General features: G+C 50.5%; 1 protein-coding gene across 1 annotated transcript; it reads right to left on the bottom strand.

Annotated features, from left to right (window-relative positions):
- Nucleotides 1–1,952: 1,952 nt before the first annotated feature.
- Nucleotides 1,953–15,753, bottom strand: OXTR (oxytocin receptor). Its single transcript, XM_080914092.1, has 3 exons — nucleotides 15,619–15,753; nucleotides 14,487–15,527; nucleotides 1,953–3,113 (listed from the first exon to the last, which is right to left on the bottom strand). The coding sequence occupies exons 2-3, from the start codon at nucleotides 15,403–15,405 to the stop codon at nucleotides 2,866–2,868; spliced, it is 1,167 nt and encodes a 388-aa protein (XP_080770218.1). The 5' UTR covers nucleotides 15,406–15,527; nucleotides 15,619–15,753; the 3' UTR covers nucleotides 1,953–2,865.
- Between the last annotated feature and the right edge of the window lie 1,448 nt (nucleotides 15,754–17,201).

The raw sequence follows: 17,201 nt of genomic DNA, 5'->3' as shown, positions 1-17,201 counted from the left end.
TGGAAGCAGGTTGGAAAATAGGAAGAGACGTTGGAGATGTCAAGTACGGGGTTCAAGGGAGGTGAATACGGGTTGCAGGATTGGGAGGGAGTGCTTTGAACCCCTAGAGATCCTTGGCTTTCATTAGGGAAGTAACAATCTGAGAAATGTTAAAAATATTCTCCCATGAGAGGGGCAGTACAGTGCCAATCCAATGTTGCTGGTGAAGTCAATTGTCACTTGTAATCACTACAGGTGTCAGGACAAGACTCAAGGTACCAGCTAGAGCTTTCACGTAGACTGACAGCTGCACCCCAGTCGGTTTCTATGTCCTCTGGGGCTCTCGGGAACACTGCCAGTGGTCAGAATATCTGAGTCACTGATTCCCTAGACCCCTAGTGACACCTGTTGGCTCTAAGTATAGCAACTTCTCTATGGACTCAGAACATCTGCAAGACACGGATGCTAACAGGCTCCCACCTGACTGCCATGTCTGCACCCAGGCAAGCAGGATGGTCTGGAACATAGGTACCGACACCCCAAAGCAGACCCTTGCTAGCTTCTCACAGAGCAGGGACTGGCTGGTATGATACTGAGTGAATGAGGATTAATGTTCCTGGGTCTAAAGCCGATGACATTGCCTCCTGTCTCCAGCTGGTGTCAACCAGCTCGTCCTAAACTGTGGATGTTGAACATGGGCACTGTGGCATATGCCTCCCTCCTACCTGCACGTTGGACTGCACTGGTTCATATTCAGGTGTGCATGTATATACAGGTATGTGTATGTATGGGTATAGGCAAATACTGCAGTGTAGCAGAAGAAAATGTGTTCAGAAGTGGGTGGGGGTGGGGACAGGTAACAAAGTGGATCTACAGATTCTAGGCTTTTTGGAAGCGCCCTTGATACATTTTGGTAAGTCCAGAATTACATCTGGGTATTTCAAGGGGACTCCAGAGTGCCCAGTGGCCAGCCACAGACAGAAAGCCACTATTCAGTTGTGTCCTACGTGTAATAAATAGCCAAAGGTATTTCAGAGACAGTTACATCCTGCCCTCAAGGCTGAGATGACACTTGAGAGCATGTGGATCCGATAAGCAAAACCTTTAAGACTTCTGGGGGAAACGCTGTTCTAAAGAAGACAGGACACGAAACTACAGAGCATCCCTCTCTGGCTTTAACAAAGGCCACTGCTTTCTCAGGTCAGACTAGAGCCTGCCTCTCTACAGACACTTGGAAGTGGTGAGTCACAGGAGAACAGGCCAAGAAGTTCATCCATCATTTTGGCTTTTCCAGAACTCAGCTCTTAAACCTTTTTTTTTCACATTTTAACTATATGTAGTTTAATGGGGATGGGGAGTGTGTGTATGTGTGCATATGGGTACGTTGTCTATCCATGGGTACATGTAGAAACTGAAGGTTGACTTCTGGTGCTTTTTCTTCTCCACCCCCTTATTTTTATTTACTTAGTTATTTATCTTGAGATAGAGTCTTTTGCTGAACTCGAAGTTGGTCATACTGCTAGGCTGGCTGCCCTGCCAGTCTCTGGGATCCACACCCCTCCCACCGCACCCCAGGGCTGAGGTTCAGACACGCTGAGCCTGGCTTCTACACGGATGCTGGAATGCTGAAGCTGGATTCTCATACTTGCTCAGCACACACTTCTCCGAGTGAGCCTTCTCCTCAGCCTCTGGGGGTTGTTTTATTAATTTTTAATACACTCTCAGAACTGTGCACCCACCACAAATTCCAAAGCATCTTAACTACCCCACTTCCCATCTCCTTGGGAATTTTAGGATCACTTTATCAATTTCTATAGAAGCCAGCTAGGATTTTGGTGAGGATTACATCAAATCTGTCCAACAATATTACATCTTTGACTCATAAGCACAAGGTGGCCCCATTTGTTTATTCTCCTTTATTTTTCTCCAGTGTTTGTTTACAGCTTTGGGAGCATAGACTCACATCTCCTCTGCTAACCCTAGCCTTCCTTCACTCACTCTGGGACTTTTACGGGTCGATGCTCCTTACTTCACATTCCCGTTGGTCACCAGCAGTGTAAGGAACAAACTTTGTAACATTGATCTGGCACTAACCTTGCTATTCATCTGTCAGCTCTGGGGAGACATGGGAGAAGGAAAGAGGAGCAAAAGAGAGGGAGAGCAAGAAAGAGGGTGAGGGAGGTGGGGGAAGGGCTACTTGCATGTATGTGCATGTACACACGCATACACACACACACACACACATGAGTGCTCCTAGATCTCATATGCATGGGTCAATGTCATGTACAAATAGCTCCCCTTCCTCATCTGTCCTGGATGGCTCTCATTTCCTTTTCCTTCCCAAATGTTTGTCAAGAACAGCATCTTCAACATTTCAGCCCTTGTTCTCACTGCCCTTCAGAGCCAGCTGGCCTCACAGCTCAGTTTCCGGTTCCGAATACTTTCTGGGATGCCCGCACAACTCAGGTCGGAAGGAAATTAGCACCACTCTGTTTCCGCAGCCTCGTTTCCCACTCCTTCCCACTGGGTTTCAAGTAACTGGTCACCAACCCTAGGCATGCTGTCTCACAAGATACCAGGATAAACAAGGGGGGCAGGGACAAAAGCCAGGTGCAGGAGAGTCCACCCACGGCCCAGGAGCACTTGGGTCAGGGTAGTAGAAACACAGATGGGAGTCCAGGTGACCCTCTGATGGCTGAGTGACCTCATCATCTCCCATAGAGACATTTCCCCACCCCAAGTCAGAATATGGCACACACTTCAGCCAACTCAAAGAGAGGAGGATGCAAACCAATAGGCCCCTTATACAGCTCCACGCACGGCCACCAGGGGGAAGACCGGAGTCCACACAACCCTTCGGCTGGCATGGCGGGCCAGGCCTACGGCTCATGCTGAGGATGGCTGAGAACAGCTCCTCTGGCTGGAGCTGCGACGACTCAGGACGAAGGTGGATGAGTTGCTTTTCTTGCTGACGCTTGTCTCCCCGGGCCGGCTGCCCTTCAGGTGCCGAGCAGAACAGCAGAGGAAGCGCTGCACAAGTTCATGGAAGAGGTGGCCTGTGAAGAGCATGTAGATCCATGGGTTGCAGCAGCTGTTGAGGCTGGCCAAGAGCATGGCAATGATGAAGGCAGAAGCTGTGGGATGGGGAGGGAGGAAAGGAGAACACGGGGTCATTCTGGAGCCATCCCACACCTTCCTGACTCAGCCATGGTTGCCCCAGCAACAGCCATCCCGGGTACCACTGACTGGATCACAAGACAAGGTGCCAACCACACATGGTATGTCTTCGTCCCACATCCTTGTATAGGGTTCACTCCCTGATCTTACCAGGGCACAGCACAGCCCTAAAAGCTATTCTTTACTCCAGATTCCCCAGGCACTGAAGGCCTCTGCCCTTCACAGGTCCTGTCTGCATCACAGCCACTTGCTCCTTCATCCTTTATCCAGAAAATGCTTGAGTGCCTGCTACTTGGACCATAAGGAACACGGGTGGGTGGGGGTGTCAGCAGATGTCAGCCTTCATTTGCATAGCTCAGCCAGTACCAATCACTACATCTAATGGCCGTACCTCCCTTGGGAGTTTCAGCCCCTTCATCTTTACACAAAACAATGAGAATCTCATCCTTGCCTGAAGTCAGCAAGGATCAAAGAGCACCAGGACCACAGAAGCACCCAGTAAGAGGTAATGGCTGTCAACACATGCCAGGCACCAACCAGGCTCTGTAGGCACCAGAATGAAGACACAAACTTACTCCTAGGTACTTTCAAGCAGGAGGAATAAAAGCAAAATCTAGGCCCATTTCACTGGCCTTAAGTCTGAAGACCGGAGACTGTTTCTGACAAGAGGCGATTCTCTGGAAATGCCGGAGGAAAGTGACAGTGGAATTAAGAATCTCTGCCTGGCCATCACTCATGAAGGAAGATTCCTCTCTGGGGCCGGGCAAACCTACCAGCTTTCTATGTTTCAGAAAAAAAACAAAAAAAAACAAAAAAACAAAAAAAAAAAAACAGAAGTCAAATGCTGGGGTGGTAGTCTGGGTACAGAGAACACAGGCTTGCTAGTGAAGTCCCCGGCAACCATGGACGAGTAGCCGGGAGGCCTGGGTGGTTCTCAGAGTGGCACTCCCAGGCAGGGCAGCTCCTGAGGACCTGGAGGAAATACAAGTTGTAAGAGCCTGAGGAGGAGACTCACCAGTGGTAGAAAGGGCCCTCAGAGCAGCCGAGTTTGGGAGTTACCCATACCATTCATCAGTATACCAACTGGCACCGAAGCAAGCTACAATGGACAAAAACTAAATAAATGAGCCTCGCCGAACAAGTTTTTAGAAATCCAAACAGGGACATCTAATTCCTAAAACGAGCACAGTAACAAATAGGGAACAACAGAGGAAGGAAAGCCAGTAGGATCGGATTTCTTATTTTTTATTAAAGGGAGTTTTCTGTTTGTGTTTTGTTTGGCTGGGAAAAGAGAAGATGAGAAACACTGAAGGGACGCTGTGAGGTTAAAGTCGCCCACAAGACTAAAAGATAGAATATGGGCAAAGTCATAAAAGAGGCAAAAATCATTAAAGGCCAAGCACAGTGAAACAAACTGTCAGCCCCAGAGGAGACGGGGATGAAATAGGAGATGGAATCTCAGAGCCAGACCCAAAGGCACCAGATTATAGCCGGCTACTCCGCAGTGTGCAGTTCCTAAGAACAGGCTGAGCACACCTGATGAGGAATCCCAGCATTCCAAGTGCTCCCAGGTTAGAAAGGCTTTGTATGCTGACACGATTACCCAGCTAGAAAGTGTCACAGCAGACCTCATGTGATACGTCAGTCAAAACCCAACCGCACTAAAAACTCCAAGTAAAATTCCCTTTGGGCTGCACGTACGCGTATGGTGCACATAAAGCATGTGTGTGTGAATGTGGTGGTGAGACTCCGGTCCACCCCCAGGATAGATATTGCATTTGTGCAAATATTCCAAAATCCAGAGAAACACCTCTGGCTCTGGGTATTTGGGGTACGGATCCTCTCCCTGCATAGCATTAGTGCGTCACCTTAGGTGGCTGACATCAGGGGTTTGCCTTTAGAGTGAGTGAAGATGGGAACACCTTCGGTCTATGCCATGGTGATGTTTCCAGAGATACATGGGACCGTGCAGGCAGGCTGACGTCAGCACGCCTGTCCAAGACGTCCTAGATGATGCAGTTCCCAGAGCGGTCTGCACCCCAGTTTACAGAGAAGGAAGGTGGCCTCCTGGAGGGTACACACTGTGCCTTCCCATCCAAAAGTAACAGAACTGGCTCCTTCTGAAAATGGGTTCTCATTCTCGTGGTCTGAGTAGGTTCCTGTCAGCAAATCTCAGCCCCAGAGCCAAGGCACAGGCTGGCTAAGCAAGTGCAGTGTGGGCCACAGAGAGAATATCCCTACGACAAATCTAGAGTCCTTAGAGGTGAGTGCTTGAAAAAGGACTTCAGGATTTCCAAGGGATCACTATCCTTCTCAAGGACAGATGAGTCCTCAAGCACAGACCCAGAGTCAGCAAACTACAGCTCGTGGGCTAAAATCTGTCCGCACCCTGTTTTTATCAATAAAGTTTTATTAGACTGTATCTATGGTCACCCGTTCACAGGCTGTCGATGGCTGCTTCTGCACTTCAAGGGCAGAGCTGAACAGTTGTGAACAAGACCTTGAACGCCACAAGCCTAAGTATCTGTTATCCTTAAGGAAAGTCAGACTGTCTTTGATGGAGTACCTGTAGGAGGAGCAGGAGTTAAAGGGTACTTGCTGAGGACTCTGGAAGACAGAGCAAGTGCACTTAGAATAGCCTGAGCCACACAAAGAAGCCACCCCCATGCCCCAGTCAGCAGAATTGACTTGTGCCTTTGCTTCTAAGACACACAGATCTAGGCAAGGATCTGGCTCTTTATTTTGGAGCTGTGTGTTCTCAGGGAAGTTACTCAACCTCTCTGTGCCTGTGATTCCTCATCTGTGAGATGGGAAGCAAAAGTGCTCCTCACAGGAATGTCGGGAGACTGACATGGCTGACAGGCCAGGGTGGTTCAGAATCCAAATTTCTTGACAGCAACCACGGCCTCATTGTCACCACCAACACTGCTGCAAAGACAGGGATGCATTTGATACACAGTTTGCTCTTGTCAACCCCCATAGAGCTACCCCCTCCATGGGAAACGGGCATGTTTGTGTCCCCTGGCCTGGGGTGTGTCTGGGAACATAGAACACACTGGGTGAGGTGAAAATACAAGACCCTGTGGCTGGACTTCTGGAAGCTTCACAACCATATGGCTATGTCTGTCACTGGCGGCTTCCAGAGTATAGATGTCGGGCCAAGAAGACCAACAGACATGTAGACACTTGTGCCAGCTTAAAAGGTCCACACCCTGTGGCCTGCACAGTGAAACTGTCATCTCCACGGCACATCTGTCAGCTCCTGGTAGGTTTGAGCACTTTAGGTGGGGGCTTAGCTCCAACATGGAACAAATAACTCAAAATGGATACAGGGAGGGACCCTTGGCTTGTGTTGTCTTTCTCAGTATCCTGGCAATGGCTGACCTTGTACTGCAGATGTGGGAGACCTATATTACTGGGAAGTGCTAAGACTTGCTTCAGCTAGGGCACAAGCCAGGATTCACCTGCTCTGAGCACATACATTCACCTCTTGCTTAACCAGCCTTGCAGCCTGGAGGTCCAGAGCTACACCCTCCCTCAGTCATCCACACTGAGACTCTTCCTGTGTTTATCTCCTCTCCCAATGTGCAGACTGGTTGGCTAATGCTTGCCAACCATCCAGGCTACAGGCTACAGGTTATATACATCCCAAGAAAGCCATAAATGCAAACCGATATAAAGTTGTAAACTTACTTAAAACATCACACTCTTTTTTGAAGTTTGACTGTGCAGTTCTCAAGTAAGAGCTCTGTCAATGACAATACCATGTCCCAGTGTCACACAAAAGACACATATGTAAGTTCTCCAAACCTGCAGGCTGTAGATTGGACATCCTTGAACTCTAAACATGTAGCCCAAGACAATCTTTTGTCTTTGTCCTGTGTTGATCAAAGAAGCCAAAGGGTTGGACATTAACTGACCTAGTCTATACCTTTAGGCAAGTGCAACAGGCTGTACGATGCTGTAATCCCACCCCTTCAGGAAGAGGATGCTGTAGTGCCAGTCATTCAAAAAGAGGGTGCTGTGGTTCAAGTAGTGGAGGCTGCGGTCTCATCCCTTCAGGACTCAGAGATCACTCTTCAACTGTCAGCACAAGCTGCCCAGTGCTCACAGTGGGGGACTCTGGTTGCCTCTCTGGATAGAAGAGTAACCACCTCTTAAGAATGCTCAGTGAAGATGCTCATCTGTCTTTCTTGCAGAGACATCCCAGACTGCAAGATCCTTGTAAACCTAGCCTTGTGTCACATTTCCCAGACAAAGCCATCATGGTCAGGACAGAGATAGAGAGATACAGAAGCCAGAATGGAGGCATGCACAAAAGTCGCCTGGGGAAGAGCGCCAAGACACAGAAGATCTGATCCCAGGAAAAACTAGTCCAAGGAAGGACACCTGGAATATAGGATTCCTCCCAAACCCCCAAGTCTGAATACCCCCCATCCCTCTCCAAGACACATTACCCTCTAAGTGTGGCCTTCCTCATCTGGACATTGAAGGCCACACAGGAGAGTGGAAAATTAGAAAGGGTCTGAAAGCCAGAAAGGACTTCCTGTGCTGTGGATAAAAGATGTGACCAACTGCTGTTATTTATTTAAGTCCAAAAGGTTCTTATTAGAGGTTAAAGAAACTTTCCTTAATTTCTTTGCCTCTAGCATTTCTCAAAACAGGAAGAAAGAAAGAAAGAAAGAAAGAAAGAAAGAAAGAAAGAAAGAAAGAAAGAAAGAAAGACAGAAGGGGAGAAAGAGACAGGGGAGAAGAAGAAAAAGAAAAAGAAGAAGAAGGAGAAGAAGGATGAGGAGGAGAAGGGAGCTCTGGGATCAGATGTATACTGTAGAGAACCCCATTTAGGGAAGCTTACACTGCCGGTACTGTAATCATCCCAGCAGGGCGGGATTCTGCAGTAGGATGAGACCTTCCTCCTTCAGGGACTCACCAGAAGAGTCAGCTATAAAACCGTGTCTCCCACTCTCCTGAAATAAAAATTGCACCCTCCCCCATGAGCAGAGAGGTCTTGGGCAGGTGCCCAGGCTATCCACCTGGTATGGCTGTTCCCTGCCAGAAAGGGGTGACGAGTGGGCATGCCGAGCCATCTATTTGCCCAGAAGCTGTCTGGGGGTGGGGGAGATCAAACATCCATCCACCCTCTGAATTCAGTGAATTTATCCTCGTCAGATCTAAGCTGGCACTGGGGACCCGTGTAGACTCATCAAGTTCCTGGGCACAGGGATTCATGCATTGGGTGAAATGGTCAGCCCTGAACTAGCTGAGAGCGGCAGCATCTGGGGGAGAGGCTGGAGATGTTGAGATGTGGGGACACCTGCAAATGGGAGCTCCCACTACCAGGGAGCATGGGCAAGAGCAACAGCCCAGTGCTAGCCCGATGCTAACCAGGTGCTGGGGTGCCATGTACCTGAGAGAGTGCCTTCTGTGCCTTTGCCTTATAGCTGTCATTCATGGGGGAAAGAAGCAGAAGGCTGTGGGGAATAGCACCAAGCATTCCATTCCTACCAGACCAGCTTTTCTCAAGTCCCTAGAACTCCCCATTTTGTACTTCCGGGCACTAACTGTACCCTGCATTGAGGACCCAAATTAACCCAGAACAGCTGGTAGGCAGCTGGCCACAGCCCTGCAGGCTGTGTTGTTCCTGAGGCAACCCAGGCATCCACACACAGTGCAAATAAAGGCTTATGGCCCCTCTCTCTGACTCACATATACTAGCCACTTCTGAAAATTCTTAGTCAAGAAGCCGGCCTCCTGGGCAAGGCCTCCCCCAGAATATGTAAAGGTGAAAGAAAGCTCCTGTTGCTACAGGGACTTGTGCTGGGGTTACAGGAGGACTCCGGCAAGCCTTTCAAAAATATTCCTTCTAAAAGTATGTGTACATAAAGATGGGGTTCTGGGATATGCCACAGGGATAGATCTTTGCAAAGACTGAACTTTTACAACTACGGTTGTTCTAAAATTCTTTAAGGTGTACTAGTCGCAAGCATTTCAGGGTTACTGAGGTTAAAACAGTCTTTGTTCCAGCTCTGGTTATATCTGGCCAGCATGTGAGGCCATTAGGTTGGGCTGCAAGGGAAAAGCCAAGTCTTCCTGAATAATCTATGTCACTCCATTCTCAAAGAATAGTTCATACGGAAGCATGTGGGAGGTAGGGGACAGGCTCAGGTCACAGTCTGTGTATCAGGACCACTTTCACCAACATAAGAACAAGAGGGCAAGAGAGGCAAGAGAGTAAGGAGGAAGTGAGGAGGGGTACACGCAGCCCCTTTTATAATGCCAGGCACACCAGGCTGTTGCCAGGTAACTGTGGGGTGGAACTTAGACAGAATGCTAACCATCTACATCTTGAAGATCTGCTACTCAAAGTGTTGTTGAGGGCCAGCCTTGTGGGTACCACTTAGCATCACCTGTACATGTGCCAAAGATGCAGGCTCCTAGGCTCCACTCTCGATGTGCCCAGTCAGATCAGCCTTTTAACCAGGACCTCAGTGATTTGTGTGCAACTAAATTCTTTCAAACTATCCCAACTATCTCATATGGATAGAGAATGGAAAAAATAATAAACCGTCTAAGGCTTTTGACTATCAATGTGCGCCTGCTTCTCTGTGTAGCAAGTTCTCGCTCAGCCATCAAAAACCTTTTTAAACAGTGATTCCTCTCTGAAACCCTCTTGATATCCCCTTCCCCCAGGGATATGGAATCAGCCACTGCCTGCCTCCAACAAACATTCACATTACATAGGAAATGAATATGTCTAGTGTTGGAGTCACCCCATCATGGTCTCATTATTTTTTTTATATAAACTCCTGGGCTGGAGACTATGTCCCATTTGATGTTGTGTCCCTGGCTGCAAGCAGAGACTGGAAAATAAGAAGAGGTCGATAAGGGAATGACCTGAATTGAAGCATGAAATTAGCAGACAGGAAGTCTTGATAAATCGGCCACCTCCTCCAGCACATCGGAAAGGCAAAAAGACAATCTCCCTGTTAGATGACAGGACATGGCCTGCTAACTGGGTGACTGGACTCAAATGCAGTTCCCTCTGGGAAAATTAGGTCTACGTCCAGATAGTGCTGTGGGGAGAGAGAGAACAAACCAGAGGGATTGTTCAGGCATGAGGTGTGGCCAGAGGGACAGAGCACAGAAGCGCCATCTTCTGGCCAAGAACTGCTTGAGCGAGAATGGGCAAAAGCTGCTCTCAGTGACCAGGACCCAGGAGCAAGCAGCCAAGGGAAAGGGCACTATGGACACCTGGTCTCTTCTTCTCTCCCTCGCCAACAGTCTAGCAGGGACACTTCCAAATCCAGAGCTAGGCACCCCTCCACCTTTCACCCTGCTTCTCAGCACCCCAGATCAGCTGTCTGCTACCACCGCCCCAGCCCACCATGCTACTGCTCTCAAAACCACTCACCATCCCGCCCCCCGGGGGTCCCTAAGGCCTTGGCATTTGTTAAAATTTGCTTCTTACTTTTCAAAAGCAGACACCACATTAGGCTGAAGAGACCACTGAGCTGGGAAAGTGCGTGAGAACCTAGTTAGATCGACAGCAGCCATGCTGAAAAGCCAGCATGACAGTGCGAGCTCGCCCTCCCACTGCTGAGGAGATGGAGACTAAGGCTCACACTGGCCAAGCAGCCTGGCTGAGTCAGTGGCTTCCAGGCCAGTGAGAGACTCAATAGCAAAGTGGCACCTGAGCCACTGATAAGGTGGACCTCCAGTTCCCACGTGCACATGTATACACACATGCACAGCCATTCATATACATGCATCCACTCTCACATGAACATAGCACACATATACAATATATGCAGTCCCACTAATGCCCCCTGCATCCCACATGGACTAACATACAAACACACATAGCAAGCACACACATGCATGCCTATGTGCAAATGAACTAATATTCACACAAGTAAATAAACAGTGCAGACACATACACATGAACATGCACATATACACACATGTGTATGCCCAAACTCAAATGAACCAACACCTACACAAGCAAACACAGTGCAGGCACTCATGCACCCAGCCAGCATGAAAGCAAACGCATGCACAAAGGCAAACACAATTATACAACACCCATATGAACACACATGAACATACAACACATACACATGAATACACATATACAGAAGTTCAACCACAAACCTACACCCACATAAATACACACACATACACACACACACGTGTACCCATACCCACATGAACACATGTGCATACACAGAGATGTATACCAACACACACACACACACATAGATGCAGACACATTTATAAAATGAACACACAAAGTGATCTATCCCAAACCATCAAGAGTGTGAGAAAGTCACACAGGGCGGCAATGGGAAGATAAAGGGGAGAACAGATAAAGGAGGCCATGGCTAAGGCAGCAGAGATAGTTTTAGGGATCCCACCAATGGGGGTTTGGGCCCTAGAATGCTGAGAGCACCATGTTGTTGGCAGGGACATGATGAGATGGGGCACATACAGTAGGTCCAGAAAAACCTGACATGTCAGGATGATCAGGCCAGGGAGGAAGGGTCTTCTCTGTTCCTGCAGGTCTTCAGTGGGGCACACAAACCAGCATTTTGACAAGAGCCCAGTAAATCCCGATGCTGAGGTTTCCCTCAGAGGGGTGCAGTGAGGGACCGTTCAGTCTGCCCACCTCCTGTGGGAGGTTGCATGGGGTCTAAGGACTATGACCAAGTTAAGAAGTGTGGATTCTGTCTCCTGGCTTCAGTCTCTTCCCGTTCAGGCTGAACTTATCTACTTGCTGAGTTTGATGAGAAATGGAGAGAGTCCGGGCACACACAGGTGACACACAGGTGAGCATTTGTCTGCCTTCCCAGGCTGATACCCGGAAAGGGAGTCTCCCTCCATCATGGCTGGTACCCCTTTCTCAGACAGGAGCAGCCCCAGTGCTATTGAGAGGCCCCAACCCTACAGGTAGCGACAAGTCTCTGATGCGGACTTGCTCCCTCCTGTGCATGAGGAGCTCCGGCAACAGGGCCTAATGAAGTCTAGGAGTCTTACAGCCTAGTGCCTAGGAGGTGCCTTTTGGTGCTCTTGCCTTCTAACTTGCCAGAACAAGGTGGTGGGGTGAAAGCAAGCAGGCTCCATTCCTAGCCCTAACCCAGGCTCTGCAAAGAGTACGCTGTGGTCCAGGCAGTAGTCTTAGCTCCCCAAATCTAAGACATCCCTGGCAGCCGGCTAAGCTTCCAGATCCAAGACCTACTGCTACCTTTCCGCCCTCATTTCTCCCAGCACACTCCGACACCTATCAGATGGGAAAGGCTGTGCAGCAAACCTCATCCAACACTAGTCAAACCTTTGGAGCTGGAGAGCTAGTCACTTGCCACAGAACCCAGTGAAAGTTCTATATAAGTGCTTACATCCTTTCTCCTCCAGGAACCAAAGCAGATGAAAACTGCCCACCTGACTGAAATGTTTAACCTGCAGGATCAAACTGGAGGGTGTTCCGGGGCCGAGAACGGAAACCTACCCAGTGTCCCTGTGCCCACCCTCTCCATGGCTTTCCACTGGGCTCAATGAAAAGCAAGTCCCTCCAAGGTGACCCCACTACAGACACTACAGGGAGCATTCCTTATCCTAAGATCTAGACACAGAGGGTCAGGGAGGGACAAAGAGGCCCCAAGCCAGTATCTCAGAGCCAGTTAGAGTAGAAGACGGGGTTGGAGGTCAGGTCTAATGATTGACAGGATTTAGAGTCACTTAGGAGATACATCCTGGACATGTCTGTCAGGGTGACATTTCTATACAGGTTTACCTAGGGAAGAAAGACCCACCCTGAATGTGGGTGCCACCATTTGTAGCTGGGGCCTAGACAAGGGGAATTCCAACAACAGCACTCTGCTTTCTGCTGATGGCCTCAATGTGACCAGCTACCTCATATCTGCTATTACCCCTTCCCACCATGACAGACTGTACCCTCAAACTGTGAGCCAAAAGAAACCTAAGTTACTTTAGTCACAGGGACAAGAGAAGTTACTAATATAGCAGGTATCCCCCAGATTTGCCCTAAGAGGTGTCCATCTAGGATCTGCCACCATTGGTATTAGAGCCTCCCTGTACCCCATGGGCTAGGATCATTAAATCCTGCTGAGGAAGAGCTAGGCCTGGAGCCTTATTCAAAAACTTCCATCTCAGCCTTGTACCTCTCAAAGTTCTCTGGCTGTCGCTCTTTATTTTCTGGTTCAGGAAGCCCCAGATTGAGCTGTTGCTTGGCCAAACTTGCTGTGTGAGCCATACTTTTTTAAGGCCTTTGTAATGTGTGACCAGACAGCTCACAATGGACAGAGTCCTCATCACACTCTTTGCCCTGCAGACCACAGGCTATCAGTAAATACTGACTGACAGCTGTCCTGGTCACTGTGAGCCAAGGCAGGATGGTTCCATGAACCCAGGACTCTGTGGTTTCCAGCAAGAAGCAGAGAAAATGCAACTCAGGTCCCTGCACTGAGATCCTGGCTTCCCAAGCAGAGCGATTTGGTTTTGGGAGCATCAGTGTCTACATTCATAATATGATTGTGCACCATCTAGGGCTAGAACAGATAAGTCCTTTCTGGCTGGTCTGGGAAGGGAGACCAAGTCATGACCCAACATGGTTCCCAGCTCTCTGGTTCCCAGACCCTCCTTCAACCCCCACTTGGCTTCTAATGCATGCAGGTCACTATCCATCCTACCCTACAACTTCACTGGTCCTCCAGGGAGAATGGCTCTTCCCTCCTGCATCACAATCACACAGCCTCCCCATCAAAGCTGACCACTGTCCCTGCCCTCTAACCTACTCACCTCTCCATTACCTCTGCCACATGAAACACTCTGGAATTGTCTTTACCTCCCCAGAGGTGCCCTGGAAGACCTGTTCAGCTTTCAGGACCAACTGTTCCTTCCGAAGGTTGACCCTGTCTGCCTCCGACTTAGTGTGTTCAGACGGACTTAAAGTATAAAGTGATCTCAAAGTAGAGGAAGCCTGGGCCTGTGCTCAGGTTGAAAACCCACCTCTGTTCTGTCTCTCTGTAGGAAAGACAGTCACCTGCTTCAGTTTCCCCCTCCACGATAAGAATTTTCACACTGAAAGTTGCCCAAGGTTTTGCTTGCCTTCTGGCAAGAGTTTGTGCTTTTCATGGGCATTTCTATGCTGTGGACCTGGAGACTCAGAGAAGTGACCTCCTCAAAGTCTATGGACCAGAGAATGCTGGTGCTGTGAAACCAGCTCCTAGCCCAGGAAGACCCCAGAACCTTGGGAGCACAGAGACAGTGGAACTAGGAACTGCTCTTGCCACCCTCTTCCTCTCCGCCCGCACTACCTTCCTTGGGCGCATTGACGTCCCAGACGCTCCACATCTGCACGAAGAAGAAAGGCGTCCAGCACACAATGAAGGCCAGTACGATGATGAAGGTCATCTTCACTGTGCGGATTTTGGCCTTGGAGATAAGTTTGACACTACTGACCCGAGCCAACGCCGCACGCCCGGCTCCACCGGCCGCGTCATTCCCCTCGGCAGCCGCCGCCGCCGCTGCTGTCTTGAGTCGGAGATTCTGCCAGATCTTGAAGCTGATGAGACCATAGCAGGCGGCCAACACAATGACCGGTACAATGTAGACGGCGAGCGTGATCCATGTGACGTAGGCCTTGGGTCCCCAGGGCTGGATGAAGACCGCCCAGCAATCGAAGACGCCGTCCGCCACTTCGCGCAGCGAGAAGATGTGCACCTGCGGCGCACTGGCCACCAGGCAGCCAAGCCAAGTCGCCAGCACCGCCAGGCGGTCGGTTCGGCGGCGCAGAGAGCGCAGCGGCTGGCAGATGGCTAGGCAACGGTCGAGCGACATCAGCAGCAGCAGGTAGGTGGAGGCGAACATGCCCACCACCTGCAAGTACTTGACCAGACGACACAGGAGGTCGGGCCCGTAGAAGCGGAAGGTGATGTCCCACAACAGCTGCGGGAGAACCTGGAACACAGCCACCACCAGGTCGGCGATGCTCAGGTGCTTCATGAAAAAGAAGAGGCGTGAGTGCTTGTGGCGCGTCGTGCGCAGCGCCAGAAGCACGCACGCATTGCCACTCAGGGCCAGGAACAGAATGAGGCACAGGACCGCCACCTCCACGCGCGCCAGGGCCTCGTTCCGTCGTGGTGGCCCGGCCGTGCGGTTGCCCTCCGCCCCTGGTGGCACTCCACTCCCGAGGTCCAACTCGACACTCCAGTTGGCTGCGGGTGTGCCCTCCATGACCGCGACCGCCAGGGAGCACCAGGCCTTACGGTTCTTTAAAGCGTAGCACGTGGGGCGGGGCCCGGTGCTCGGTCCAGGTGTCACCGGGAGCACGGGGCACTGACCTGCCTGTCCTCTCCCTGAAACAAACCAGAAAAGCCGTGACAAGACCGTTGCGCTTAGAACGCGAGTATGGGGCGTGCAGTCCCCTTCCTGGGAATCTGAAGTTACCTGAGTCTCAGGGCATAAGCCCAGCCATGGGACTGCTCAGTGGTGGCGACTTCTGGTGGTGACTGTAAAAATCCCGGTTTGAGGTTCCCTCTTTGAGCCTCTACAGATACCCTTGCGCTTGGGTCCCAGGAAAGGGTCAGCCGCTCTGCCTGATGAGAGAGGAGGCTTGCGATTAACCACCTTCCCCAAGAACAAGGACACACACCTCCAGCAGCCTCCTCCCGCAGGGAACCCCCAACCCTACACCCACCTCCTAAGGGATCCCCGAAGCGAGCCCCCATTTTGGTAAGCTTTACTCCAGGTACATTTTCCTGGGATTCCCCTAAAAGCTCCAGCTCAATCCCATCCTTCACCTCCTGCTTCCAAGACTCAGCCAGGGCTCCCAGAACTTCCCGACGCCGCTTGCTTCCGGAGGGACTCCGCAAGCTAAGTGCTTCCCCGCCCTTACCTCCCACTCCGCGCAACGCAAGACTGCTATGACAGAGACCCCAGGGGACGCCTTTCGCAGGAATCCCTCAGTCCAGGAGCCCCGACAGTCAAGGACTTTGTATCTTCGTCCTGGCTATCACTTTTCAGTCTCTCAGAACACCCTGAGCACCTCCGGGAACCAGAGGCGCGAGACGAGCCACATCCTTCCCTCCGAACCTGCTGGGCCTACAGGTAGGTCCTAGCCATCCTGTCCCCACAGTGCGCAGGACCCAGCCACCTGAAGGGAGACTGCAGCTTAGCCCAAATTTGGCTTGCCACTGGGGAAGTTGCACCGCAGTGGATGGCCTCAGAGATGCATGGACTCTCCGACCAGGATGGGAGAGCTGCTGGCGCCACCCTCCGTGCCACCACGGGTAGATCTCGGCCTCTTTGCAATCCTCTAACCCGCCGCTTTGCTCGTGTCTGGATGGTAGGAAGGCGAGGGAAAAACGCTAGCAAGGCTGTGAGCCGACCGCGTCCGCACGTGGCGCTGTCTGAAGGCGGCCAGCTTTTCCCGGAGCTGCGGCACCATATACGTCCGTTAGGGGGCAGAGCAAGCCGTCCGCAGCGATCCCAGGGAGCCGGGTAAACGTTCAGATTTATTTCATAGTAGCTTAAAATTCACAATCCACCTAACTCCTTTCCTTCTTGGTTTGGCTCTTGACGTTCTCAGAGATATAGTGACGTTTGTTTTTCCCTGAGTAAATTTTAACAAACTCGCATTTCTTTGCCTTTTCCTTTTCGTTTTTTTTTTTTCTTTACATCTTTTTTAAGAAAGCTTGGCTAAGTTCATTCTTTGGAATGCCTTTGCTCACATTCCCATTAAGAAGGAATTGGAGATGTCTGCCCCTCCCACCAGCCTTGAGATAAATCTTTAAGTGGTTTTGGATAGAAATCGCGAGCGCGCGCGCGCACATACACACACACACACACACACACACACACACACACACACCCTATATCCCTTCCCCAACCCACCTCCAATCCATCTGTGTTTAAGGTTATTCTGCTTCTCAGTGGGTCAAAGGCCACCTCTGCCTCCTTACCACACTTCAAAATTAAAATTCTAACTGGCGCCAGAGCAAGGGTAAATGTGAAGGGCTGTCCCTCCACTT

Source organism: Micromys minutus (genome assembly GCF_963924665.1).
Source record: "Micromys minutus genome assembly, chromosome: 3".
NCBI lineage: Eukaryota > Metazoa > Chordata > Mammalia > Rodentia > Muridae > Micromys > Micromys minutus.
This window is presented reverse-complemented; position numbering and strand designations above follow the sequence as displayed.